This window comes from Convolutriloba macropyga, chromosome 6, assembly GCF_964194025.1.
Source record: "Convolutriloba macropyga chromosome 6, txConMacr16.3, whole genome shotgun sequence".
Classification (NCBI taxonomy): domain Eukaryota; kingdom Metazoa; phylum Xenacoelomorpha; order Acoela; family Convolutidae; genus Convolutriloba; species Convolutriloba macropyga.
Window position 1 is genome coordinate 10,828,097 of NC_134473.1, and position 27,492 is coordinate 10,855,588.

Consider the following 27,492-nt stretch of genomic DNA (forward strand, 5'->3'; position numbering starts at 1 on the left):
TCTTTTCGTCTCTCTAGAGAATGCAGTCCCTCACTTCTTTCAAAACTGCATCCTTGCTCGTTAGCACCGCAAGGAATCCCTTCGTGAACAACTGGGTAAAATTGTTTTCAAAGAGTTCCTCCTTTGAAAGTTCCACGTTAGGTGACATTGGGCCCTCGCTTGATGAACGGTTGGAATTGACCGCCAAATTTGGATTAGATTGAAATAATACTCGGCTGGTCGCAGGTGTTGGTGGGGTTTGTGGATATGCATTTGATGTACTCATGACTGAATTATTGAAAAGCTGGATTTGTGCTGCGTTTGCAGAGTGAGAGAGAAGCAGCCGATTTTTGCGGAGACTTAAGGCAGAAAACAATTTGGAATGGTTTGCTTGGTGGGCTATTGAGGCACATGTGGAATGTGTTTGATTCACGCTGTTAAAGTGCTGTGATTGACAGTTTTGTGGTCTGGTATTTATATAAATAGCTGCAATTGCTTCACGAATACGGGTAATTGTTGCAACCGCAAATTCCTCATCAGATTTGTTTTTAATTTTTGCTTTTTGATTTGGTTGACGACAAATGTAATCTACCAGCACCATTTTCGCGCCTAGTATATGCTCAATATTAAAATCAAAAGGTAGTTATCGATCCACCCACCGAGTTAAACGACTGTTGTAAGATTTGTTAGATCTGTGTTCTTTCATGATTGAAAGTAATGCCCAAAGTTCTGCAATATTTGTGAAAAATTTTCCAAAAAAGTATTAAATAAAATATTCAACAGACCACACCACTCCTAATAATTTTAATTCATTGACGCTATAGCGTTCCTCATTTGAATTAAGGAAACGAGACGCGAATGCGGCTTTATGCCAACTTGTTATTGATCGTTGTTATAATTCAGCCCCTAATCCAGCTCTAGATGTATCGCATTTGATACTGGTTTCCAGGTGTGGATTATAGTGTGTGTTCTCTGTAGCGTTTGCTACTTTACCTTTAATATGTTGGAAGTGAGTTTCAAGTTCATCAATCCAAATGAGTTTAGTGTTTTTGTAAGTAAAGGTTGAAGTGAATGACATAATTGAGAAAGATTAGGAATGAACTTACCAAGATAATGTACAGATCATAAAAAAGATAGTAATTATCTTAAATTTTTATGTGCTGTTAAAGTTAGAATTGCTGATGTTTTAGTCCCAAGTGGTGCGGTTCCAGATTAATTAAAATTATAACCCAGGCATTCTATTTCAGTTTTAGCGAAGTGGAATTTGGGTAGATTTATTCTCAGATTGTCATCGTCTAATTATTTAAGACCTTTATAGACGAACTTTAGATAATCGTCTTTTGATCCACGACCAATTACTATAATATCGTCTAGAAAACAATGAGTATTATCCAGCCCAACTTATGTTTAATCCATTACTGTTTGGAATGCCGCTGGCATGTCAGTTAACCCGTAAAATCCAGTAATAAAGCAGTTGGTACCTGTACGCTCACCTCTAACAATGTTAAAACTAAAATGCCGGGAAGTTTCCGGTTCTAACTTTAATTGACAGCAGGCGTATTTCAAATCCCTTGTTGAGAAATAAGCTGTTTCATGTGATGCATTTGTGTTTAAATTTTGTTGTATCGTGTCGATTAGATTATCAATGTTAGGCATTTGATATTTATTTTTTGTATTGATTTATTTAAGAACTTAGAGTCTAAAGTCAATTTAACTGTTTTATCTCTCTTCACACTTATAACAATTGGGGATATGAAGTTTTTATCTGAAAAACTATTTAATTTTATAATGTGTTTTTCAAATAATAATTTTTTAAGTTCTGTGTTAACTACGGGTTGATGATTTATAGGGACTCGGCGTTCTTTTTGATTATTTGGTGTAAAATAATTTTGAAATGTAGGTTTCATTGTGCGTTTTAATGATTTACCAAATCGACAGATTAAATCAGGTAAATCAAATGGTATTCGTATCTCGATTAAACATTGGTTTTGATCAACATTTGAGACTTGTTTAGTCGGGTAAGCAAAAATCCAATCTGAGGGAATAGATCTTCAACAACGGTAACATTGAAATTTACAGCTGCCCAGTCGTTGCATTTCACCGACGTATTATTTTCACCAATAGTCTTGATTAATTCATTGGAGAACGTTTTCAGATCGTGATTTTCCGGAGATTGTACCCAGAAGCTTTCTTGACTATTCAATACCACTGCGTTCGGTAGACTTCTGTTAATGATGGTGCAAACGCTCCCCGAATCCTCTAATGCTTTCGTCTCTGTTTTTCCGATGCGAATGTGCATATTAACTGGTTCCACTTCTCTGATATTTTAACTATCAGAAATTACAGCTACACAATTGCATCAAATTCATCATAATCAGAGTCGTAGATAGCATCGTAAAAACTGTGTCTTTGGAACGTCGTCTCAATCTGATTTACTTGTTTTTCTGCCGTGGCAGAAGTACCGATAGTTGCGGCTTCAGAAATAGTATCATCAACGTTGTTGAATCTTGGTTTTGGCTTCAATTGTACTTTTGTCTCTCTGCAAACTTTTGCAAAATCATTCGCAATTCCGCAATTTTTGCAGTTTTGCAGTTCTAAAGCTGACCATTCGTAACCACAATTAGGGCAAATTGAAGGCTTGACAAAGGTATTTGACGACAGTCTGGGTCTGTTCCCTGAGTTTTGAACACTATTGACTGAGACATTCGCTGCTTGATTCGAAATTGAATGAGCAGCTGTTCGTGATAATTTCAAATGGTTTTGAATGTCCATCTCAATATTTATTGCCACTGCTAATGCTTTTTTAGCCGATCTCGTTTCTTTCAGTAACTCTCTCTGTTTTTCACCATTATGCATATTTGTAATAAAAACTTTTCGAATGATAGATTCCTCCTGGCTACCAAGATCACAGTTCAAGGAAAGCTCTCGGAGACATCCGTAGAATTTTTCGACCGGTTCTCCTTTGAGGTGTTTTCGTGTTAGGAAAGTTAACGATCGAAAGTTATATTTCTCTGCTTTTTGAAGACGTTATCCGAACTCTCCCAAAGCTCCTTTGTCGAGATCTGATCGATTTGAATGGTTGGTTATTGAGAACCAAATATCTGACAGCCTTCCATGTCAAGGCTAAGGTAGGTGAGCGAGACAACTTTGTTGTCGCAAAATTTTATGGTCTGTCAAAACTCAATATTCCCGCCGCTTCAATCTTTTGACATTTGTTGAGCCATACATTTTTGAATTGTTCCTTCCGAATTCTGCGGTCACTTTTGCTTTGAGCAGTGCTATTGGCCACATCTTTTTCATAGATAGGTTCGGGGGGGGGGAGAAGTAACCTTAGCTTCTCGTAGGATATCGATCAAAATACCTTCAGCAAGTATGGCCAGCTTCAAATTTATTCTGCAACGTTACCATCTCAACGAGGGTTCTAATGTGGGCCGTTCCCAAAAGGGTACTATTCCCAACAAAGCTCGTTCTTTAGGTGCTGACTGGGCCATGTGACATCTCTTACTACAGATGTATGTATTGGAGCCACAAATGCGTGTGTTGATTCAGAGAAGTTGGATTCGAGGTGAGAATCCACTATATTCGCTGATGTATGGGGTTAGAGATCTCAATTCTAACGAGCAATAGTGTTCCAAGTGTGACACTATTCTATTGGCGTGGAATTCTGTCTCGAATCCTTAGTGAACTGTTCTTGTATCAAAACAGGAGAGATTGAAAACAACTGAGTTTCAGAAGTTTTGTTAAAAGAATGAAAGTTAATTTAAGTAATAAAGTGGGAGAGCGTGAACACCACTAAAAGCTTGACTGTATATTCGGAGGTAAAGTTTTACCTAGTTGAACACAAATATGAATAAACTTTAACTTAATTAACACAAGAACAACTAAGAATTTAGTACACTTTTCATATTACGGTATAACCGTACCACACAGGCAAAAGCTGTAAAATGAACTCTCTTGAGCTGTTCATAACGACACACTTTTTTGGAACATTTAATTTTTCTGCTTTCAACAGTTTTTTAAACATATAGCAATTCCTCAGCAGCCTCAAGAACGCAATGGTGCCTTTGACGATCAGGTAAAAAGGTAAACAAGTCTCTAACAACATAATCAGCGAATGATTTCATTATTAATTTCGAAACAGTAAGTTATATATTGGATTCTCCTATGGAAACCAGATAATAATTGAATCCCAATTCGGTGTCAGGTAAAACATTGATTTCCACTCCATTTCAACAATAGTAGCACTTGGATAATTACCAAAAAGATTTAGGGAATATTAGAACTCAGCAAACTTCGTTTCAGCTTTGTTTTCTGCCCGTACCGAAACCCCAGAGACCATCAGGCTTGATTCAAAATAAAAAATCAGGCAAGGTCCCAGGCCTGAAAAAATCAGGCAAGGTCCCAGTACAGCAAAGACTTAATAATAATAAATTGTTTACGAATTACGCATGATACAAAAGGGCATTTACCAAACTTGTTTATTATCAATTGTCACATGCGCTCCGAAAGGACGCCATTGAACCCTTTGGATCGTTTTCAGGCGCCTTTGTGAGGAAGATAAACAAAAGAGTTTGTTGAGTTTATGCAGGGAAAAGGACTTACATGTCTAAAAAAAGTTTCAACTAAAACCAAAACACAGTTCTTAGAGTTAAACGTCAGTGTACAGCTTACAAATGTCGATGGCTTCAATCAGCCAAAGATATAGTTTTTTATGTCTAAAGAGCCAATATTATAGTTTTTAAGGAAACTTATGGCGAAAATTGTAGCCTGTTTTTCTTTCATTTTTCTCAGGCTTTTGAAAGGAGTAGGATCTAAACCTAGCAAGCAGTTGCATAGTTTTCTCAACCTTACTCTGATTGAGCAGTTACTTAGTTCAGGTTAACTAACTTGAAGTTGTTTTTTGTTTTTCTTATCTCATCAATTTTATTCAGCTCTTTTTCTTCGATTGCTTTTTTCGGTTGTTCGACATTGCATTCTTTTTGTATCATTTTTATCAGCAACTTTAGCAGTTCGTAAATATGAAGTTCTTGTGTGCTGTAGATGTTGCTCTCTTCGCGTATTTTTGTAGTTGACTCAAATTTTTTCTTAAAAAAGATTATTCTTAGCAGTCTGTTTATTTTGTTATCAATAGGTTGTAGAATACCTTTTGTCGTTGACCCATAGGCTAGGACTCCGTACTGTATGATTGGCTGTACATATGTCTTATAGACTCTTATCATATGCGATACTTTTTAAGAATTTTCTCAGACGATAAAACATAGCAGTGAACTAGGTCAGTTTCTTCCGGATAATAATACTAAAATCGGAAACATTGAAGCGGTGATTTAGAATGATGCCTAAATACTTAAAACTTTTCACATCTTCTATTTTTCCCCGTAAAGTGAGAAGCCGTCTTCACTGGCTTTCTTTTGTCTGAAAAGACAGTGTCTTTGTTTTTTTTTGATATTTAGTGTGAGCTTATTTTGCTCTATCCAGTGTGTAACATTGTGCAAAGCCAATTGATGCTTGCCATCTATTGTTTTTGGAGTTCCAATGGTTTTTATAGCCGTATCGTCAGCAAAAAGATGATCTGTACTGTTTTCATGTTTACATGAAATGTCATTTATATAAAGAATGAACAGCAGCGGTCCAAGGATGGAACCTTGCGGTACACCAAACAACACTTCTCTAGATTTTCAACTTTTTCCATTCACTTTTACCACCTGTGTTCTATCGTGCAGAAATGAAGCTATTATGCTCAAAGTTTTACCCCTCAAACCATAATCTGAACACTTCACTAGGAGAATGCGATGGACGACAGTATCAAATGCTTTTTTCAAGTCCAGAAAAGTAACCTTGATTTCATTTGCGTTACTTTGTTTATTCACTCTGATATCCTCTAACAATGAAACAATTGCGTCGGTAGTGTTGTGGTTTGATTTAAACCCAAATTGATTAACTTTTAATATCTTGAATTTTTCTATATAATTTTTAATTCTATCAAAAACTAGGAATTCAAGCGTTTTGCCAATGATAGGTAACAATGAGATCGGTCTGTTATTCTCTGGTCTGCTCTTTTCTCCTTCTTTATAGAGTGGTGTTATGGATGCTATTTTAAAAGAGTTCGCAAAATGTCCCTCCTCAAAGCATTTGTTGAAAAGCCTTGTCAGAGCCGGCGAAACACTTGCCGATACAGCTTTGTTATAGACGTAGCTCAAATCATAGCAATCTGTGCTGTACTTTTTCTTAGTCCTAGCGATAGCGCCAGTAACTTCTTTTTCGTCAATTGTCCTGAAAAACATAGAAATTAGTTGTTTTGCTCTCTGTGTCAGTTTTGGTGAAGGAAATTTTTCAGCTAAGTTTGCTCCTATTGTAGCAAAAAAATTATTGAATTTATCAAGATCATCAACAACGTACTTTTCTACTGTTTTTTAATCTCCATTGATAATGACTACTTCGTTAACAAACTGAAAAAATTTCCTGTTTCTGTTTCCAGTTTCTGTCAATATTTACTTTTCGTAAAATTCTGACATCTTTCCTCTTTTTTCCCCCCAACAGTTTGGATTGCTTTTCGTACGCTTCTTTATCATTTTGAGATTTTGTTGTTAAGTAACGCTTCCAGAGTTGTCTTTTTTAGCTGAGAATTTTTTTTACTTCTCTGTCAACCCAATCTTTCTTGGCGCCATGTTTTGATGGCTCTAGAGATAAAAAAAGTTTTGAGTGCCTCAACCAGTTTCTCATGTACGATCTCTGCACACCGGTTAGTATCACTTGTTAATAATTGGCCGCTCACTGATTCAAATTCTTTCTGGAGAAAACAGTTGTGCTCGACAAGGAGATGATCATCGTCTAGTTTATTCCAGTTTTTCTCAGAGTTAGAACAATTTCAGAAATTTTCTCTCTCTTTAAAAGCTCTAGTCCCACCGTGTAATGGTCGCTGATTTTGGTTTTCTCAACAAAACTTTTTGATTTAAAAATTGTGAAAAAACATCAATACAAGTTTTTGTCCTAATTGTTTCGCGCGTTGCAGTTTGAGGGTCTACGAGAGCCAAAGCACTCATTTCCATCTGGTTAATTATTAGTGTCGATTTTGATGTTCTTCAAAAAATTAAAAAATTTGGTCCCCACACACGATATGTAGAGTACTGGTTGTTATACTTATTTCATCAATATAGGAAGAAAGTTTTTCAAAGGTTTCTGCTTTTGTAGCATTGGGCGGAATGTATACACAAGTCACTAAGTGTGTTTTATTGCAAAATTTGATCTCCAAACTAATAGCTTGCAGACTGTTTGTATCAGCTGATGCAATTCTTTTCTTTGTGACTTTTCTGTGTAAAAAATACCAACACCACCTCCGCTTTTTTTCTGTTGGATGTTTCTATCTTGAGGTAGTTCTGTAAATAAAAACAATCGCTTTCAAAGCTATTTTTAACCAAGTTTCAGTGAGGTAGATTGCCACTGGCTCAACCTCTGTTTGACTAATAAAAATTTTGAATCCATCAAGGTTTTTTGTTAAAGAACGTATGTTTTGAAAAAGTATCTACTCCTTTGCCGTTTTACCTGAAGTGTCCTTGTTTTCTAAAACCTCCATAAGTTCTTTTGTCTGCGTTTTTAGCATTATGCCTTACTGGTTTTTATCAGCATCTCATCCTAAGAGCGCATGAATGTTAAAAAAATCGAAATGAAACAAAAAAGGAACTTTAGGAAATTGCCAGAAAATATATCTGAAACAAAGTTTTGAAAAAAACAACACATATTTGATATTTTTAGAGTGTGCCTAATTGTTTTAATAGGTCCGCGAAGATTGCAGAGTTTTTAGTAGGCTTCAACTCTCCTTCTTCCAACCTGTGCAGGTTGCGGAGATCGCAACTAGGTTGAAAGACTTGGTGACCTCTTGGCAGTCAAGACACAAGACTTGTGATTTACGGTTAGGTACGGGTGGTATAACAAAAGAATGATAACTTCTGAAACAATTTACATCGTTTGAGGCTGAACACATATTAATTAATAAACGGTTAAATTAATAAAAGCCGTTAGAAATAAAGACATTTTTTAGAAAATTATTTGCAGTCTCATTGGTTAACTTCCAATGACAAAAATCCTCAAAGAACGGTGCTGGGCTCTATATTGTTCAGTTCGTACGTTAATAATATGAAAATTTGATTGCTATTCCAAATGCTGCATAGTTCTTTATGCGGTTTACATCGTCATACCCAACAGTAACCAAAGTACAGACAGACGTCTATCTGGGAAATTATTTTGTTTGTGACATGACCGAATGGTTTAAATTAATTTTTCAAGTTATTTAAAAATAATTCTGAAGAAACAAACTTTGTGCTTTTTACCTATTTGATGCACAAAATATGGTTGTCGTATTAGACAAAAAATGAGTTAATATTCATATGTTAGACTTGAGCTATGAAAATTGCTCGCAGAACTAGATCGCTATACAAACTTAATCTTTTTAAATTTAGTCGGATTTCTTTTGCTATCACTTTAATAATCAGGGCACTTTTGATGGTAGTCTAGGAAAAGCATTAATAAAAGCATGATTTGATCGAACTACATACAAATCTTCAACTTAATTAAAGCTGGCAAACAAATCTTTCAATACAAGTTTTTAATTGCAGCTAATATCGTAGATATTGAAACAGCCTCTTTTTGTAATGATCGTGGATTTAACCGTCTTTTAAGTTCTCTGCCAAGAATGGTCCACGGTATCGTTTCAAAATTTATTGCTAAAGAACTGTTCAAACCATAAGTATTGCAGGAAAATGTGAAATAAAAAAATGCGAAAAAACCACACGATAACTATTAGGATACCTTAACTTGGCGTGCGTTAAAATTCAGTGAACGAAGAGAGGTTCTATATCACTAAACAATAGAGTAAATTTTTATAACAGCTCAAGAGTGTATAATGACTTTTTTCTCATTGTGCTCCACATAACTTCGACAAATTGAGTTCTTTCTTAATTTAATAACATAACGCGCAGCGGTACCTAAATTTTTCCAGTAAAGTTTTCTGTGTATGACTAAAAACCTAATAAATAATACTTGGGATAAACGAGAATTTCACATATCTTTAGTTATCAATAAATTGTTTCCCTATCAGGCAAACAAACTCCTCGAGGGAGGACGCTGGTAAAGCCAAACGGTTGCAGAGCAGAATGCAATAAAATGAGATTTAATGCCAATTACTTTCCGTGCGCTGATTGGTTGATTTTCAACTGATTACTATATCGCTATTTTTTGTGAAAAACAACTTCCAAAATAGCGTAACGATGGTCTATCCGTGGTCGCGATCTCCGACATGTGAGGGGGTTGAGAGACCGAGTGGAACGTAACCCGACCCCACATCATGGCTAATCAAGCGACGACAACTAATTATTTTGTCATTTTTTTGCATTAATTGCACTTTAATTTAAACCAATCAGATTTTTGGCTAATCAAATTTAAGCATCTGGCTCTCATTCTAATTTTTTTATCAATCAGCTCTGCGCTCTTTTGACTCTAGTTCCTTGCCCCCTTCTTGAGGGCCCATTTTCATTAAGTACATCTGTACAGCGGTTTGTTGTGGCTTACCTTGTTATCAGTTTTGACAATTGCTGCAACGTCGAGGCCGAGTGACGTATGAGGTCCCGTGTGATTTACGAACCAATCACGTTGTGCCATTTCCTTCTTGTTGTTGGGATACTTGCCATAGTAGTAATTGTCTGATTTGTTCACCGATGCAACAGGGATTAATATTGGCACCTGGATAAAAACACGTTTCAGTTTCTTAAATACTTTTTCAATCGCAGCTTAGATCTCTAAAAACTGTCAAAATAAAAAAAATATGGTAGTTCTACATCAGAACCTTATAGGGAGGTTAAATGGGCTTTGGTTTGAGGTAATTCACGCCAATTTTGTTAGTTAATTACCTACTTGGTACAAGGGGACTAAGCTCAGAGATGACTTTTTCTCCGTCCATTTTTGACAAGTCTGTAGGATTCCCTGGTAGATGTACAGAATGAAAAAATCGACTGCGTGTGATAACGTAAGTCTTGTATTTAACTCTGATCAAAGATATTGTAATTCTGATGAAGTCAAATAAAATGGTAATGCAACAATTATGCGAATGAGCTATCGCTCACTAGAAAATGCAAAAGGAGGGAGACAAGATAAATGCTCGCAGAAGGCTACTGAACAAAAATGTGCTTTATAGAATACCTGAAGATTTTTTCCAACTCCAGGAAGGTTGCGTACACTTTCGATTCCAAGTGCCTCTAACTCCTGTTTTGGTCCAATTCCGGAGAGCAGAAGGATTTTGGGTGAGAAAATGGCACTGCCGCACAGGATGACCTCTTTACTTGCTCTCACATGCGCTAGCTTTCCTGTTTGACCGTCCACAAAATCAACACCTGACAAGCATTGTACATGTGCAACGAACAAATAGGCTCTTTTGGAAAATTTAATTTGCGGTAGAATCTAAAATCAGTAAACATATTAAGAAACTTAAGTTCAGATTAAATAAAAAAAATAAAAAAAAACTTTTGCTGCAGACATTTTTCAATTTTCAACTCATTCGGCGAGACACAAGTTTCTAAAACTTGATTTTAATAACGGCAAAGGATAATTCAGCTGCAGAAACAGCGGTCAATTTTTTTGCGTTAAGATAAAAGCCATACTTTTTCCATAATTTTCCACGGGAAACATTGATAATTTTTCTATTCCAACGTAAAAATTATTTTTTTTTATTTTCGACTCGCTTCATTTAGTTGTACTGAAGTTAAACTGGCTGAGTTTCATAAAATATCCCTAATTGTTCTTAACAGAGTTATAAATCTCGCAGAGGCACTTGAAATGCTTAATGTTACGAAAAGAAGAAAACATTTTTAATACTTGTGTATAAATTGCTGTAAAAAGCGAGTTACATTTTTCAATTGAAATTTCAACTTCGAACTAATCAGTCTTAACAATTTTTAAGTTGGAATTTATTTTTTTTTATCTTACCTTAATAATGAACGTTTTAGAACCATGTAGGAGTCGTTGAAACACATTGAAATTATGTTAAAAATGCGCTGAACTTCCAACGAATTTTTGTACATAATTTTCGGACACTTCTTACAATAATGTTTACTAATATAAAATAAAATTAAGTGGGACAAATTATAGAAATATATATTGTAGTGGATAAAGTGATGGCTACGACAACGGAGAGGAGTTTGAGGCTTTCTTAAAACAAATTTTAACAAAAGTCGGCGGTTTTCAGCGCATTATTTTCTCTCAAATTTTCAACGCATTATTACATAAGGTTTTTGAGCAGGCAAAAACGGAGGATTTCGGTGCATTTCTTATATAATTTTGGAGAAACTTCTTGACCCGGGAAATGAAATTGTACAGCAAATAACTCCAGCAGGCTAGTGGTTTGTGTTATTTAAAAAAAAACCTGCTTTTGTTGCTAATTGTTATAGAAAAGACTATACTTTTAGGTAAGTGTGAGTGTCTCATTCGGCAAGGAGAATTATGAAACAGCTTTTTCATCGACCAATTTGAGATTGGCAAAAATTTGGCAAAAAATTCAAAAAGTCTCGAAATCAATTCGCTGTTGTTTTAATTAATAATTTTTAATCGAACTTGGAATGTTGGTATCTGCAAGCTCCACAAGTGAAACGTTGATTGATAGCTTTGATGAGAGACATAATAAAATTGGGGAAATCATATCAAAACATTGCCCTAGTGCTTGGTATGGAAACACAAAGATGCGTGCAACCTTTCAAAACCTTTGCATTTGTTAAATAAAATCCAATTGAAGTGTACAAACAAAATTGAGGGGTAATTCAAATTTCGAAGAGTCGTGTTTTGTCATTTCCAGTCTTATTAGGCCAAGAGTATTGGTACCTCTAACTTCATTAAATCCAAGCTAAATAAAATCTAGTTCAAAACATTTTTGAGCGCTCATGTTAAAATCAAGAACTAAGCGAAATATACCGATGCTAATTGATTGATCGTGAGAAGAACTTAATACGAACAGAAAAAGAAACCACAAGAGTTTCAGATCGGGTCAACTTTTTCATAGGGTATTTGAAGCTTCGTCGAGAGATTCAAAACCTTCAATGTCCTGAAGTGGTGTGGCGAGCTTCTTTACACTCTTCAATCAATTATTTAAAATGCAATAAAGAACGAAAATTTGGGAAACATTTAAGGGATTGAAAAAACACTCCACAGGGTTTATTAGGCTTTTCGAGTATTGATTTTAGAACGAATTTTAAACATTTTGAAGGAAGCAACTTTTAGAGTGCATAAGTAAGATGTCAACAAATCGAGATGCAGAATTACTCACCAGTTGCATGTGATCCTTCCACAGTTACCTTAGCAACTTGGGTTTTACACAACACATGAAGATTCTCCCTGGACAGAACTGGGTGCAGGTATCCCTGGGAGGGACTGTGTCTGACGCCCTTGTGGGTCTGGGATTCAATTGTGGCGAATCCTTCCATCTGACCAGAGTTGATGTCACTGGATAAATGTGAAAAATGAGTAAACAAAAACGCAAGTAATAAGCATCGTGATCAAGGTACAATCAAAAACTTTGATGAATATTTATTATGATAGTTGATGCATGCAATGGAAAGTAATGCCAGCACAAAGTCATTAAAGATGACATGATGTAATGATATAATGAGATATAGTTTAACCAAAATTTAGCGCATTCCCCGTGTTGATTTTTTGCTGAGAAACATAGTAAGTCCCATAAAGTTGCAACGCAAGCGAACGTTCGAAAAACTCGAAGCATGCAAATGGGCAATGTTTTGCTAGATATCTGCATGTTTTAAATTTGAACTTTGACCTTTGAGGCGTTCGGTAGCGTTGCAACTTTATGGGACGGACTATAAGTCAAATTTTGTACAAATTGTTGTTTTTGAAGGGGAAATTTCTTCGCCACTTTCAGGTAAACGCCCTTCATCAAAGGCTCTAGTAACTATGACCCCCTGCCTGTCATCAACTTCTACCACTACTCCACCACTCACTAAATTTTACTAAAATCCTCTTAATACTTAAATCAAACAGATTTCACAGTTTTTGTTTTTTTGCGCTTTTCTAGCAGAATTTCAACACTGTTGACAAGCTTTTACCTGTCTTCCGCACGTTTCTTACAAACTTTCCTAACATCTCTGATTTCTCAGCTCAATTTCGCACACAGCGTTAAAACTTTCTTGGCATAATTTCAATACTTTCATATTTACCTTATATTTCACACTTTCATCATATATTTTGCATAATTTCCACATATTACTTGATGAAAAGCTCTTGAGGGCTTGCAAAAGTTTAAAAATAATGCTGAACTGCATTTTGAACTGTTTATTTTATGTAAAGAGTGTACTGGAAATTTTGCTAAATTTTGTAGGAAATGTGCGAAAATTACGCGAGGGGTGTGCTGAAAGAGGGGTGTATCGAATAACAAATTTTTGAAAGTGTTGAAATTATGTCAGAGATGTATTGAATGCAAAGAGATGTACGAAGCACTTTCAGCGCCTAGAGCAAAATTTCAACTAATTCTTAAATAAATTCCTCGCATTCAGTAGATTTCTTACAAAATTATCCGCTTAAACCCGCTGTCACCAGGCGAAAAATAAATAAACAAATTTTTTCTAAACAGTGTCTAACTCAGTGATAGGGTATCCCATCTGTTCAGCCGCTTTGAGTACAGCTGACACAAAGTGACTCTTCTCTTTGGGCTTTGTGAGTTTCATGGGTCCACTGGTTCCTCTGATGTCTGTGTTGCACTTGAATGTACATCCCTCCACTCTTTTGAAGTAGGGAGCTACTTCACGCCAACTCCAGCCATCAACTCCTTAAGCAAATAAAATGTTGCACGTTGTTCATACTGGTCAATAATAAAATGCACAAAATAGAGCATTAGTTCCATAATAGTCCCGTTGCTGGTCGATCTAGTCAATCAACTCAACTCCTTAAATGGAAAGATTTGTTCATTCTGATCGTCAGTCACGCAAAAGCTACTCCAGAGGAGAAACAACTAGTTACCAGTGTAATCACACTGTAGCTCCTTTTAACTCTCGGTTTGTTTTTAATAATACTGCTTTCTGACCTATCTTATTGTATGATTCAATATTAACATCAGGCTGCCAGTCAGGGGAAAAAGTAGAGCGCGGAAGCTAAAAATTATGAAACGACTGTTATGGTAATCTGTTTGCTTTCCTATTTATCTAGATTTTATACATTTGTCTGTTCTGGTGGAAAACGAGAAGTGATGGAAAAGCGTTTCAATTGATTTTGACAAAATAATCATCTCAAGCCAATTTGCCGAACTCTCAATAACTCGCTGATCTCATGATAGATTGATAGAAAAGAACAAAAGCATTCAAAACGACTAAAATCTCGGAATGCAGTGATAGTTTAGTCGTTTCCTGCATCATCAACGTGGCGCAATTCCAAAATATTTTTGAAGCCATTCTAACAGCTGTGCGACAAATTCTCCGCCAGTTCTAGAATTTCCAAAATTCCATAGTTTAGACTTCAATGTCAATTAAGATTTAAAATATGGCCACGAAGGCATTACATTTGTTGAGGACGAAGTTGAGTAAATGGTTACATAGAGATAATATTAAGGTTGGTAAGGACTAACTTCTTCCAAAACTCTTCACTAAACTCTTCGCGTAATTATGTAACGCCCCATAGTTTAACACCATATATATCCACCCCTCAGTCATTTAACCCCGCAGTTTATTCACACCAAAATTGGTTTACCACCGAAAATTTTTTAATCTATTTTAGCATCCAAATGAACGATTAGCAAAAATAAAGTTCATAAGAATTTAAAAAAAACACAAAATTTTTACCAACAAGAGTGTGGCCTTAAAGACTTTGGGTTTGTTGGGAAAAATTATGACGAGAGTGCTTTTTCAAAATTCTTCTTCAATTGGCTTTGATCAAGAAAAAGCACGTGACATGTCTGACTTCTTTTATATTGCACATTGATATGCGTCGAAGAGGTTCAAAAACTACCTCATTGTAGGAAAAGGAATTTTTACGTACAAAATGAAACTATATAAACTGACTTTAAAAAAACTTCTTTTAGACTACGACTAAATCGACAAAAAATTAGACCTCGTCCATTTCTGAAACCTTCTTTTTAAGTTCCGATTTCTTCTTGGAGTAATTTTGTCCTGCCAAAGCACCAAATTTTTGTAAGGCTGCGTTTCTTACAAAAATAGCCTAGAGTTTCCATATTTCGGGTAGGAACCTGCTGACCAAGAGTGTTATTCCAAAGTGCCAACCCTCCATTGCTTTTTTGTTCTGGTATTTTCACCATGGCTGCTTCTTTGATTCCAGACTTTTAATGAAACGCCTCAACAGCTGACAATGTATATAATTGAATTAAAAAATAGGTATTGCTGTTGATTTGCTACATTAACTGGTTCTTCAACATTAATTTTGAACGAGTTTTTTCCTGTGATTTGTTGAATTAGAGGGGCTGGATCATTTCATGAGACTGGGGTACTCCATAATTTTCGGATACGTAGTTTTTCTATCTTAATTGTCCAGTTTTTAATACAAAATTTTAGGTTAGATGAAAACAGCAGCCTGATAACTCTGATTTCATATAATGTTACTTGAAAGCCACTTTCAGGGGTAAAATCAAAAGCAAGCGGAAATTCATCTGTGTTACATATTGGAGCAATGTTGCCTAAACCATCAAATAATTAGCCATACTTTTTTTCTGTTTTTTTGGGAGAATAACAAACGAACCAGCAGTGGCTGTACCGAGAATTTCTTTATGCATACACGGAGGGTGTAAATTTGATAGACATTTCTGCATAGAGATATAGAATAAAATAGAAGTTCTGTTCGCAATCCAAAATTTAGAACTTTTAAGAACTTGTATCATGTATGGAACGACTAATTTTCAGAGGTGCTCCAGGTCATTTTTCCGCTGTCAGACTGTAAAATTTGGGTATATCAAAATGCCGCTCAAGCGGTTTTGGTATCGACGCTGTTTGAAAATTCGTTCTTAAATGCTGAGATGTTTGTTTTGAATTGTGTTTCAACGGCGTCACAGAGCAGGTTGAGAAAAAGTTGATTTTTTTGGTGGTATGGTGGAGGCTGGTCTGTTGCTGGATTTATTTTTTTACACAGATCAGTGATCTTTTCAAGACTGTGCGAGGGATAAAAGTTTGATGATTGAGTTCACTGTTTATCAGAATTATTCGATAATCGTAGGAATACGCAGAAAAGCGTAACTTGTGGCTTTGATAAATTGAGCAATATCAGAGATGATAAAATAACTTACTTTTTAATATAAAGCACGTGGCCTTTGGCTACTGAAATTTCATTGTTTGGGGAAAAATGGTGAACTAAGTCGGCAGTTTTCATGCTGAATATAGGAAGCAATAAAGCAAGAAATGTTCAAAACAAAACTCGATCTACTTTCCAATTAACTTTAATTGCTATTTCAGTGACTGTATGAGATAACCAATCCTCTAAATAATATACTTTTGCTTTTGACACTTGGTTATTTGCCTTTTCATCTGACAATAGCAAAATTCTTGAACTTACATTTCAACAGAAAAATTGGGGGAGTTGTCAAAACAATATTAATGTGAATCGATAGTTTTTCCCGTTCGTATCGCTAAACCAGTTTTCAGTGATAACGTGATAACACTGAAACGCTGGAGAAGATAACTAATCCTATATTTTTGATTTTAACACTTGGATATTTGAAGTTTTGACAGTTGAGGGATTTTAATTTACAGATTAAAATTTTGGCTGAAATTAATGAGGTGTGAACAATTCACCTCAATTTTAATCTCCATAGAAGGATTTAGTTAGACTTGATTAGTTTTACTTTATCAAAAATTAGAAGAATACTGGAAACGTGGCGAAACAATGTAGGAGTTAAAATTTTGAGATATTAAAAGCCTTTTTTCTAATAGTTCCGAATTTTTTGAATTTCTAGTTTGGCAGAAAAAAAATCTGTGAATTTTCAAAGCAATATAAATGGGAATCAATAATTTTTCCCATTCGTATCACTAATCCATGTTTTGGTGATAACACTCAAATTCTGTATGAGATAACTAATTGTCTAAATGTTGAATTTTTACTTTTAACACTTTGGTATTTGCCTTTTTTCTGACAATTGCGAAGTTTTTGAACTTACTTTTTGATAGAAAAATATTTTCGTGAGTTGTCAAACCAATATTAATGTGAATCAATAATTTTTTCCCGTTGGTATCGCTAAACCTTTTTTCAGTGATAACATTCAAACTCTGGATGAGATAACTAATCCTTTAAATGCTATATTTTTGCTTTTAACACTTGGATATTTGAATTTTTGACAGTTGAGAGCATTTAATTTACAGATAAAAATTTTGGCTGAAATTACTGAGGTGTGAACAATTCACCTCACTTTTAAGGAGAAATGGTAAACTAAGTCGGCAGTTTACATGCTGATTATAGGAAGCAATAAAGCGACAAATGTTCAAAACAAGACTCGATCTACTTTCCACTTATCTTTGATTGCTATTTTAGGGACTGGATGAGATAACCAATCCTCTAAATAATATACTTTTGCTTTTGACACTAAAAGTATTTGCCTTTTCATCTGACAATTGCAAAATTTTGAAATTAGATTTTATCAGAAAAACAAATTTTGGGAGTTGTCCAACCAATATTAACGTGAATCAATATTTTTTTCCCGTTCGTATCGATAAACCATTTTTCAATGATAACTGAGAAACTCTGAATGAGATAGCTAATCCTCTATGTGCTATACTTTTGCTTTTAGCACTTGCCTGTTTGACTTTATTGACAGTTGAGGGAATTTAATTTACAGATTAAATTTTTTGCTGAAATTACTGTGGTGTGAACAATTTACCTCAATTTTAGTCTCCACAAAGAATTTAGTTAACTTTTAAAGGATTTTAGTTGACCACAAAGGATTTTAGTCTCCACAAAGGACTTGACTAGTATTCATTTATCCAAAATAAAAAGAATTTTGGCAACAGGGGAAAACAATGTAAGATTTAAATTTTTGAGATGTTAAAAGCCTTTTTTCTAATAGTTAGGATTTTTTCGAATTTCCAGTTTTGCAGAAAAAAAAATTGTGAATTTTCAAACCAATATAAATGGGAATCAATAATTTTTCCCTTTCGTATCACTTATTCATGTTTTAGTGAGAACACTCAAAACTGGATGAGATAACTGATCGTCTAAATGTTAAACTTTTCTTTTAACACTTGGGTATTTGCCTTTTTTCTGACAATGGCTAAATTTTTTGAACTTAAATTTTGATAGAAAAAAGTTTTCGTGAAATGTCAAACCAATATTAATGTGAATCAATAAATTTTTCATGTTCGTATCGCTAAACCTTTTTTCAGTGATAACATTCAAAATCTGGATGAGATAACTAATCCTCTAAATGCTACACTTTTGCTTTAAACACTTGGATATTTGAATATTTGACAGTCCAGGGAAGTTAATTTACAGATTAAAATTTTGGCTAAAATTACTTTGGTTTGAACAATTCACCTCAATTTTAGGGAGAAATGGTAAACTATGTCGGCAGTTTACATGCTGATTGAAGCAATAAAGCAAGAAATGTTCAAAACAAAACTCGATCTACTTTCCACTTATCTTTGATTGCTTTTTTAGGGACTGGATGAGATAACCAATCCTCGAAATAATATACTACTGCTTTTGACACTTAGATATTTGCCTTTTCATCTGACAATTGCAAAATTTTTGAACAAACTTTTTTACAGAAAAACAAATTTTGGGAGTTGTCAAACCAATATTAACGTGAATCAATATTTTTTCCCGTTCGTATCGCTAAACCATTTTTCAATGATAACTGAAAAACTCTGAATGAGATAGCTAATCCTCTATATGCTATACTTTTGCTTTTAGCACTTGCCTGTTTGACTTTATTGACAGTTGAGGGAATTTAATTTACAGATTAAAATTTTTGCTGAAATTACTGTGGTGTGAACAATTTACCTCAATTTTAGTCTCCACAAAGAATTTAGTTAACTTTTAAAGGATTTTAGTTGACCACAAAGGATTTTAGTCTCCACAAAGGACTTGACTAGTATTCATTTATCCAAAATAAGAAGAATTTTGGCAACAGGGGAAAACAATGTAAGATTTAAATTTTTGAGATGTTAAAAGCCTTTTTTCTAATAGTTAGGATTTTTTCGAATTTCCAGTTTTGCAGAAAAAAATCTGTGAATTTTAAAACCAATATAAATGGGAATCAATAGTTTTTCCCTTTCGTATCACCGATCAATGTTTTAGTGAGAACACTCAAAACTGGATGAGATAACTGATCGTCTAAATGTTAAACTTTTTTTAACACTTGAGTATTTGTCTTTTTTCTTACAATTGCGAAGTTTTTGAACTTACATTTTGATAGAAAATAATTTTCGTGAGTTGTCAAACCAAAATTAATGTGACTCAATAATTTTTTCCCGTTCGTATCGCTAAACTTTTTTTCAGTGATAACATTCAAACTCTGGATGAGATAAGTAATCCTCTAAATGCTATACTTTCTTTTGCTTTAGACACTTGGATATTTGAATATTTGACAGTTGAGGAGAATTTAATTTACAGATTAAAGTTTTTGCTGAAATTACTGTGATGTGAACAATTCACCTCAATTTTAGTCTCGACAAAGGATTTAGTTAGACTTGACTAGTATTCATATATCCAAAATAAGAAGAATTTCGGCAACAGGGGAAAACAATGTAAGAGTTAAATATTTGAGATGTTAAAAGCCTTTTTTCTAATAGTTAGGATTTTTTCGAATTTCCAGTTTTGCAGAAAAAGAATCTGTGAATTTTAAAACCAATATAAATGGGAATCAATAGTTTTTCCCTTTCGTATCACCGATCAATGTTTTAGTGAGAACACTCAAAACTGGATGAGATAACTGATCGTCTAAATGTTAAACTTTTTTTTAACACTTGAGTATTTGTCTTTTTTCTTACAATTGCGAAGTTTTTGAACTTACATTTTGATAGAAAATAATTTTCGTGAGTTGTCAAACCAAAATTAATGTGACTCAATAATTTTTTCCCGTTCGTATCGCTAAACTTTTTTTCAGTGATAACATTCAAACTCTGGATGAGATAAGTAATCCTCTAAATGCTATACTTTTGCTTTAAACAATTGGATATTTGAATATTTGACAGTCGAGGGAATTTAATTTACAGATTTGAATTTTTGGCTGAATTTACTGTGGTTTGAACAATTCACCTCAATTTTAGGGAGAAATGGTTAAACAAAGTCGGCAGTTTACATGCTGATTATAGAAAACAATAAAACAAGAAAGGTTCAAAACAAAAATCGATCTACTTTCCACTTATCTTTGATAGCTTTTTTAGGGAATGGATCAGATAACCAATCCTCTAAAAAATATACTTTTGCTTTTGACACTTAGGTATTTGCCTTTTCATCTGACAATTGCAAAATTTTTGAACATACTTTTTTTTACAGAAAAACAAATTTTGGGAGTTGTTAAACCAATATTAACGTGAATCAATATTTTTTCCCGTTCGTATCGCTAAACCATTTTTCAGTGATAACGTGATAACACTGAAACTCTGGATGAGATAACTAATCCTCTAAATGCTATACTTTTGCTTTAAACACTTGGATATTTGAATATTTGACAGTCCAGGGAAGTTAATTTACAGATTAAAATTTTGGCTGAAATTACTGTGGTTTGAACAATTCACCTCAATTTTAGGGAGAAATGGTAAACTATGTCGGCAGTTTACATGCTGATTGAAGCAATAAAGCAAGAAATGTTCAAAACAAAACTCGATCTACTTTCCACTTATCTTTGATAGCTTTTTTAGGGAATGGATCAGATAACCAAACCTCTAAATAAAATACTTTTGATTTGATACTTGGGTATTTGCCTTTTCATCTGACAATTGCAAAATTTTTGAACATTCTTTTTTAGAGAAAAACCAATTTTGGGAGTTGTCAAACCAATATTAACGTGAATCAATAATTTTTCCCGTTCGTATCGCTAAATCATTTTTCAGTAATAACTGAAAAACTCTGGATGAGATATCTTATCCTCTAAATGCTATACTTTTGCTTTTAACACTTGCCTATTTGACTTTTTTTGACAGTTGAGGGAATTTAGTTTACATATTAAAATTTTTGCTGAAATTACTCAGGTGTGAACAATTCACCTCAATTTTATTCTCCGCAAAAGGATTTAGTTAGACTTGATTAGTACTCATTTATCCAAAATTACAAGATTTTTGGCAACGGCGCGAAACAATGTAGGAGTTAAAATTTTGAGATGTTAAAAGCTTTTTTCTAATAATTGCAATTTTTTCGAGTTTCCATTTTTGCAGAAAAAAATTCGGTGAATTTTCAAACCAATATTAATGGGAATCAATAATTTTTCCTTTTCGTATCACTAATCCATGTTTTAGTGAGAACACTCAAAACTGTATAAGATAACTAATCGTCTAAATGTTAAATTTTTCGTTTAACACTTGGGTTTTTGCCTTTTTCTGACAATTGCGAAGTTTTTGAACTTACATTTTAACAGAAAAAATTTTCGGGAGTTGTCAAACCAATACTAATGTGAACCAATAGTTTTTTCCCGTTCGTATCGCTAAACCATTTTTCAGTGATAACACTCAAGTTCTGGATGAGATAACCAATCCTGTAGATCTTATACTTTTGCTTTTAACACTTGGATTTTTGAATTTTTGACAGTTGAGGACATTTAATTTACAGATTAAAATTTTGGCTGAAATTACAGAGGTTTGAACAATTCACCTCAATTTAAGTCTCCACAGAAGGATTTAGTTAGACTTGATTAGTATTTCTTTATCAAAAATTAGAAAAATTTTGGCAACGTGGCAAAACAATGTAGGAGTTAAAACCTTGAGATATTAAAGGCCTTTTTTCTAATAGTTAGGATTCTTTAGAATTTCCAGTTTTGCAGAAAAAAAATCTGTGATTTTTCAAACCAAAATAAATGGGAATCAATAATTTTTCCCTTTCGTATCACTAATCCATGTTTTAGTGATAACACTCAAATTCTGGATGAGATAACTAATTGTCTAAATGTTAAACTTTTACTTTTAACACTTGGGTATTTGCCTTATTTCTGACAGCTAAAGGCATTTAATTTACAGATTAAAATGTTTGCTCAAATTACTGACGTGTGAACATCTCACCTCAAATTTTATCTCCAATAATGGATCTAGTTAGACTTGATTCATGCTTAATTATCCAAAACTAGAGGAATACTAATATCGGGGCGAAACAATGTTGGGGTTAAATTTTTGAGATATTAAAAGGTCGAGATAATATTTATTGTGACAAGTTAAAATATAGAATTAATTTAGTGGTTAAATGATATAGGGGTTAGAAACTCTGGGTTGGAATATAGGGGGTTAAAAGGATAGGAATGAAATTGCAGGACACCCACAACTAGATACTTTTTTCCATAGTTGTAATATTTGGTTTGCAAAACTTTTCAAGGCACTGTCAAATTACTCGATGACAAAGACCATTTAGCGTAAATACAAGAAACAAAGTCTTGTTCCTATGTTTTATAATGGGACTGGTTGTTCTTTCGGTTTCTTCCCATAGCCCCCCTGCACAGTGATCATTTGATGTGTATGCACCTCCTTAACATACCATAATGAGGGGCTATGATTTTATCGTGGGTAATTAATGGGAAAGACCGTTTTTCCCTCACCAAGTGAAGCCCACGAGTCGTAATCGGAATAGTGGCCTCGCATCCAGCACATCGTGTTTATGCTAGCAGAGCCCCCAAGCACTCTACCGAGGTATGCAACAGTGCTTTTGCTGTCCTTGAGGTTTAATTGTGGAGTTGTCACTATAGGCCAACTAAATCTCTCATCACCCCAATTGAGACCACAGTGCTGTGGCATCAGAATCTCCCAAGAAGAGTCCAGACCACCTGCCTCTGAAATAGAGCCGGATTATGTTTTTTCTGCAAGTTTCTTTTAAAAATGTCAAAGCTCCCTGGTGTATCAAACTCTACCTTTGTTACTAGGAAACCTAGAATGGTTATGAAAACTTAAATCTCAGGCATTTATTGGCAAGAATCACATTTCATGTTCTTTAATTTCTCGGGTCTTTAAAGTTTGCGCCTCAAGACTAAAAAAACATTTATACTTGTCATAAGGTTTGCCCAATAAATAAAAAATGACAAAGAAAAAAAATGACTAAAAAAATTTATACTTGTCATAAGGTTTGCCCAATAAATAAAAAATGACGAAGAATAAAAAAATTCTGACAATCAGCTAACAGAAAACTGAGAACCTAAGAAACTAAGAAGGTTATTTAAAAAAATGTCTCCTACTCGTCTCTCAGAAAATCGATAATAATAGATAATAATTACATTTTGCTTAAAATTGAGTGGTTATTTATTCGAAACCTCCTATCCCATTTTAAGGGAAAACTTTCTGAAGTTATATTTTGAACTGAATATTATTTGTTTAAAAAAGCATAAAACAGTTCATTCTTGAAAACTTTTAATCCGTTTAAGTCGCTAACTTTTTGGTTTTAAATCTTTTTCAATACAAAGGAGACAAAAACTACAGTTAAATTTTTTTTGAAAGTCCAATTTCACAGAAAAATTTCTTGGAGTAGTCAAACCCATATCAATGTGAATCAATAGTTTTTTCCAATTGAGACCTCATTTAAATTAAATAAATCACAAAATTCAAAAAATTTTCTAAAGATTTTTTGTAGTGCTCGTGCACTTTTGTACTAGTTCACAAAATGGATGAAGTTGTAAACCAGTGCAACTATTGTAGAGATTAAATTAACCAACGATTAAAAGAAATCGATTGAGAGGAACTATAGAAAAATGAAAAACAATAGCCGAAATGAATCCCGAAGCAGCATTTTTTGCCTAAAAGTTTTGAAATCTTGGCAAAGGAGCGAAATATTTGGCGCAAAATGTTCAACTAAAATGAATCTCTATGTGCTCTCAACGACTACTGTAAAATAAGTGATAAGAATGGAAAGAGAACAAAAAAACGCCACGAAATTTTGAATTTAACAATTTTGGCGTGATAAAACTGACAAGTAAACAATTTGCAACCATTGGTTATCTGAATTCATCGGCAAAAATAATTGTCAAAATGTTGAAAGCGAAAATGAAGAAGCAAAAATCAAACACAAATTTCCGCCACAAAAGTCAGATTGAACAGAAACTCTCGTATTAAATACACTTTTAGACTGACCTTAAATACATAAATTCAAGATAACAAATGTTCAATTTTGTAAATTTGAAATCAATTGAGGTTGATGTTATATCAAACAATGTTTAAATTTTATCCATTCAAAGGAGCAATAATAATAATTCCAATAACTTTAATAGCAAAGTATGCGAATTTCCATTTCTTTAATAAGATTTCTTAGAATAGTTAAAGCGATATGGACTGAACAAATGAGCACCAAGTTTTTTTTCCAATTGTTTCTTAAATCATGTAATTAGTTCACATAATTTCACATTAGTTTTGACAGTGATGTTATATATTTTTATGTAAAAAGGTGCTGAGAATGAAATTCATAGTAAATAATCAACAGTTTCCCTCGGTCTCACTGAACCATATTTTAGAGATAACAGTCAAATTGCTTCATTCCGGTTCTTGCCAGAGATAAGTTTGCTTGCTTGTGCTCTCTATGAAAGTTTCCTATTTCGGAAAATGGATAAAAAATGGATGGAAAATGTTTCAGAAAATGGAATACCCTGATTGTTTACTCACGTGGTTACTCACATGGTTACGTAGTTTCCTAAAACCAATATATGAAAACTGGTTGGAGTTTTGAGTGTTTGAGTGTTTTGAGTGTTGATTCAAAACTGGTGTTGAGTATGGATTTTTTTCTCAATATGCTAACAAAAAATTGAAATGGTCCATTTAGTCTAAAACTTACAAAACAAATGTTGATTTTTTAATGTTGCATCTGTCGCCTCTTAAATTATGAGAAATCCTAGTGAGTGAAGCCGAAAAAAATCCGTGATTCTGATTCTCTGTTTGTAGATCACCGGCTTCTGAAAAGTGATAAGAAAATTTAGTTTCCAATCAGTTTTTGTCAGGAAAATTGTAGGTTGCAAGCATTTACAGATGACAAAAATAGTGGTAATGAACTCGCCGATACTGTTTGCTTGGTTAGTTTTATCTCAAAAAATTAGGTCTTCCTTCAAGTACATTTTTACAATTGATATCAGGAAGTTCTTTGCAAAATTTTGAAAACTTTTAAATACTAATTGCGAGACAGATTGCTTTTTATGGGGCCCATTTGCAGCATGTTGAATCTAGGATAAAGTAAATTTTTACCCGGGTTGACAAGTTGAAAAATTCGTTTTGAGGCTTTTATGACAATTTGTAGTAATAACATTTCTATATAAAAAATGTTTTTAATGTCAAACCTTACTACGCTGAAGCACATATGTTTCAAAAATTATTGCGGCGTTGTTCCGAAAATGTTCCTTAATGATCCACTACATAAGAAAAAATTGTTGTCATAGAACTTCATACCAAAAATTGTTTCGACTAGAAAATGGAAGATCAAATTTTACAGGCGGTGTTTGAAAATCAATCATTTAATGTTTAGTCATATGAGACTTGAGCCTATGGGAACTAATAGGTGTATTTTTCAATGGAAAAGTTGTATACGTACGACTTCCAAAGATAAGAAAGAGAGGTTTTAAATTCATGTTATCAGAGTTTTTCATATAATGTGTAACTTGTTTTTCAAAAAGCAGATAATTTCGATAGTTAAGATGCGCATAGATGTTTCCCTATAATTTCAGGCTGTGAGAAAAATTAAGAACTGCAAAATTCACGCGTAAAATACATTCTAGAAAAATTTAGATAAATCGTTCAGGCAATATTTTCAGGGGTACTCACATTTTGTACCTCTAACTTGCCTCTATATGTCTCCTTCTTGAAATGTTTCCTTGCAATTTCCACTAAAATGTCGGGTAGTTTGACGGTCACTTGTTTGGTTATTTTCAACAGTTAGAGTCTCAAGAGTTCAAATCTTGAAACAAATTTAATGTGGCGAAAAAACTTTTAACACCGTTGATTGGTTTTAGCGATTTAACCCAAAAATGTGAACTTTCACCCCTGAGTATCTTGAATAGTAGTACAATTAACAGCTAGTTATCAAGTTATCAAAAAAGAAGAAAAGAATAGTTTTGTTCGCTAAAGAGTCGACCCGAGTTGACCTCAGAGCTCAAAAAGATGTAAAAGTACACCTTCTTTTTATGGCATGCATCTACTAAAAAAATTTGCAGCTATGAAGAAATGATGTGCAGTGAAAAAAAATATTAAACTAGAATTTAAAAATTAAAGAGTTTTTGGAAGTTTTCAACAATTGCCCCCCTTGCAAAAGAAGGGCTATTCTTGAATAGAATTTATGCGGGCGATTTATTAACTAATCAGAGACGACTAATAACTTTCCGTGTATGCTAATACTGTGTTAAACTGGATAGAATAAAATGCGCCATGCTAGGGCAATTAGCCGAATTGGAATACAAAGCGAAAAGAATTTCCGACTGGCGGGTCGGCGGGTGCGCTTCGCGGCTTTGTCGCGATAACCGACCCGCGATTTCTGGATTACATCCCACAGCGCATGAGAGGCATGCCCGTGAACAGCAGTCCGCAATTGGGCTTAAACTGATATTCGGCTATCTAAACTGTAGGCTAACTAATAGTGTGGTAAAGTATAGCAGAAAAGGGGTGGAGATTCTCTACTAGATACTAAGGGGGGCAAATGTTGAAAAGATCCGAATTTTTGCTAATTTATAAAGCCTTGCGTATAAAAGCTTAAAATATCCTTATTTTCCTTTGTATCAAATTTAACAACAATGATTCATTATCATTATCAATTGCCTAATATTGTTCCCTACCAATGAGGAGTGTTTTGTTGGTCCTGCTGAGTCTGTTTGCCACCACACAACCAGAGGCGCCTGCTCCAACTATTATGTAATCATAACACTCTTCTGCACTGTCCACAAAAGGCATGTCTGAAAATTACACTATTATCAACAGGCACCCAACTGAAAAAATTTGATTACTTAAATTATTCAAGGGACAAAATGTAAAAAAAAAACTGTGTGTTCGGTTCATTTTACAGGCACCCAACTGAAAAAATTTGATTACTTAAATTATTCAAGGGACAAAATGTAAAAAAAAACTGTGTGTTCGGTTCATTTTACAGGCACCCAACTGAAAAAATTTGATTACTTAAATTATTCAAGGGACAAAATGTAAAAAAAACTGTGTGTTCGGTTCATTTTACAGGCACCCAACTGAAAAAATTTGATTACTTAAATTATTCAAGGGACAAAATGTAAAAAAAAACTGTGTGTTCGGTTCATTTTGCGTGCCGCCAAATGATTGTCCGCGGCCGGGAAATTTTGTTTCTTTTTCAGATTGACAACCCCTGATGTTTAAGAATTTTGTATAGTGTAAGATGTTGCTATTGACTTATAAAGGGATGCAACTATTACAG

The 27,492-nt window shown here is 34.0% G+C and overlaps 1 protein-coding gene across 1 annotated transcript in view; it reads right to left on the reverse strand.

Moving 5' to 3' along the window:
• Positions 1 to 27,492, reverse strand: part of LOC142340755 (choline dehydrogenase, mitochondrial-like) — a 55,197-nt gene that overhangs the window by 27,160 nt on the left and 545 nt on the right. Inside the window, exons 2-7 of the mRNA XM_075391459.1 lie at positions 26,888 to 27,004; positions 22,694 to 22,924; positions 13,606 to 13,792; positions 12,281 to 12,456; positions 10,168 to 10,358; positions 9,541 to 9,711 (exon numbers count right to left, since the gene is read on the reverse strand). Of these exons, the coding sequence (XP_075247574.1) occupies positions 9,541 to 9,711; positions 10,168 to 10,358; positions 12,281 to 12,456; positions 13,606 to 13,792; positions 22,694 to 22,924; positions 26,888 to 27,002 (1,071 nt within the window). The 5' untranslated portion in view covers positions 27,003 to 27,004. The remainder of the gene's footprint in view (positions 1 to 9,540; positions 9,712 to 10,167; positions 10,359 to 12,280; positions 12,457 to 13,605; positions 13,793 to 22,693; positions 22,925 to 26,887; positions 27,005 to 27,492) is intronic.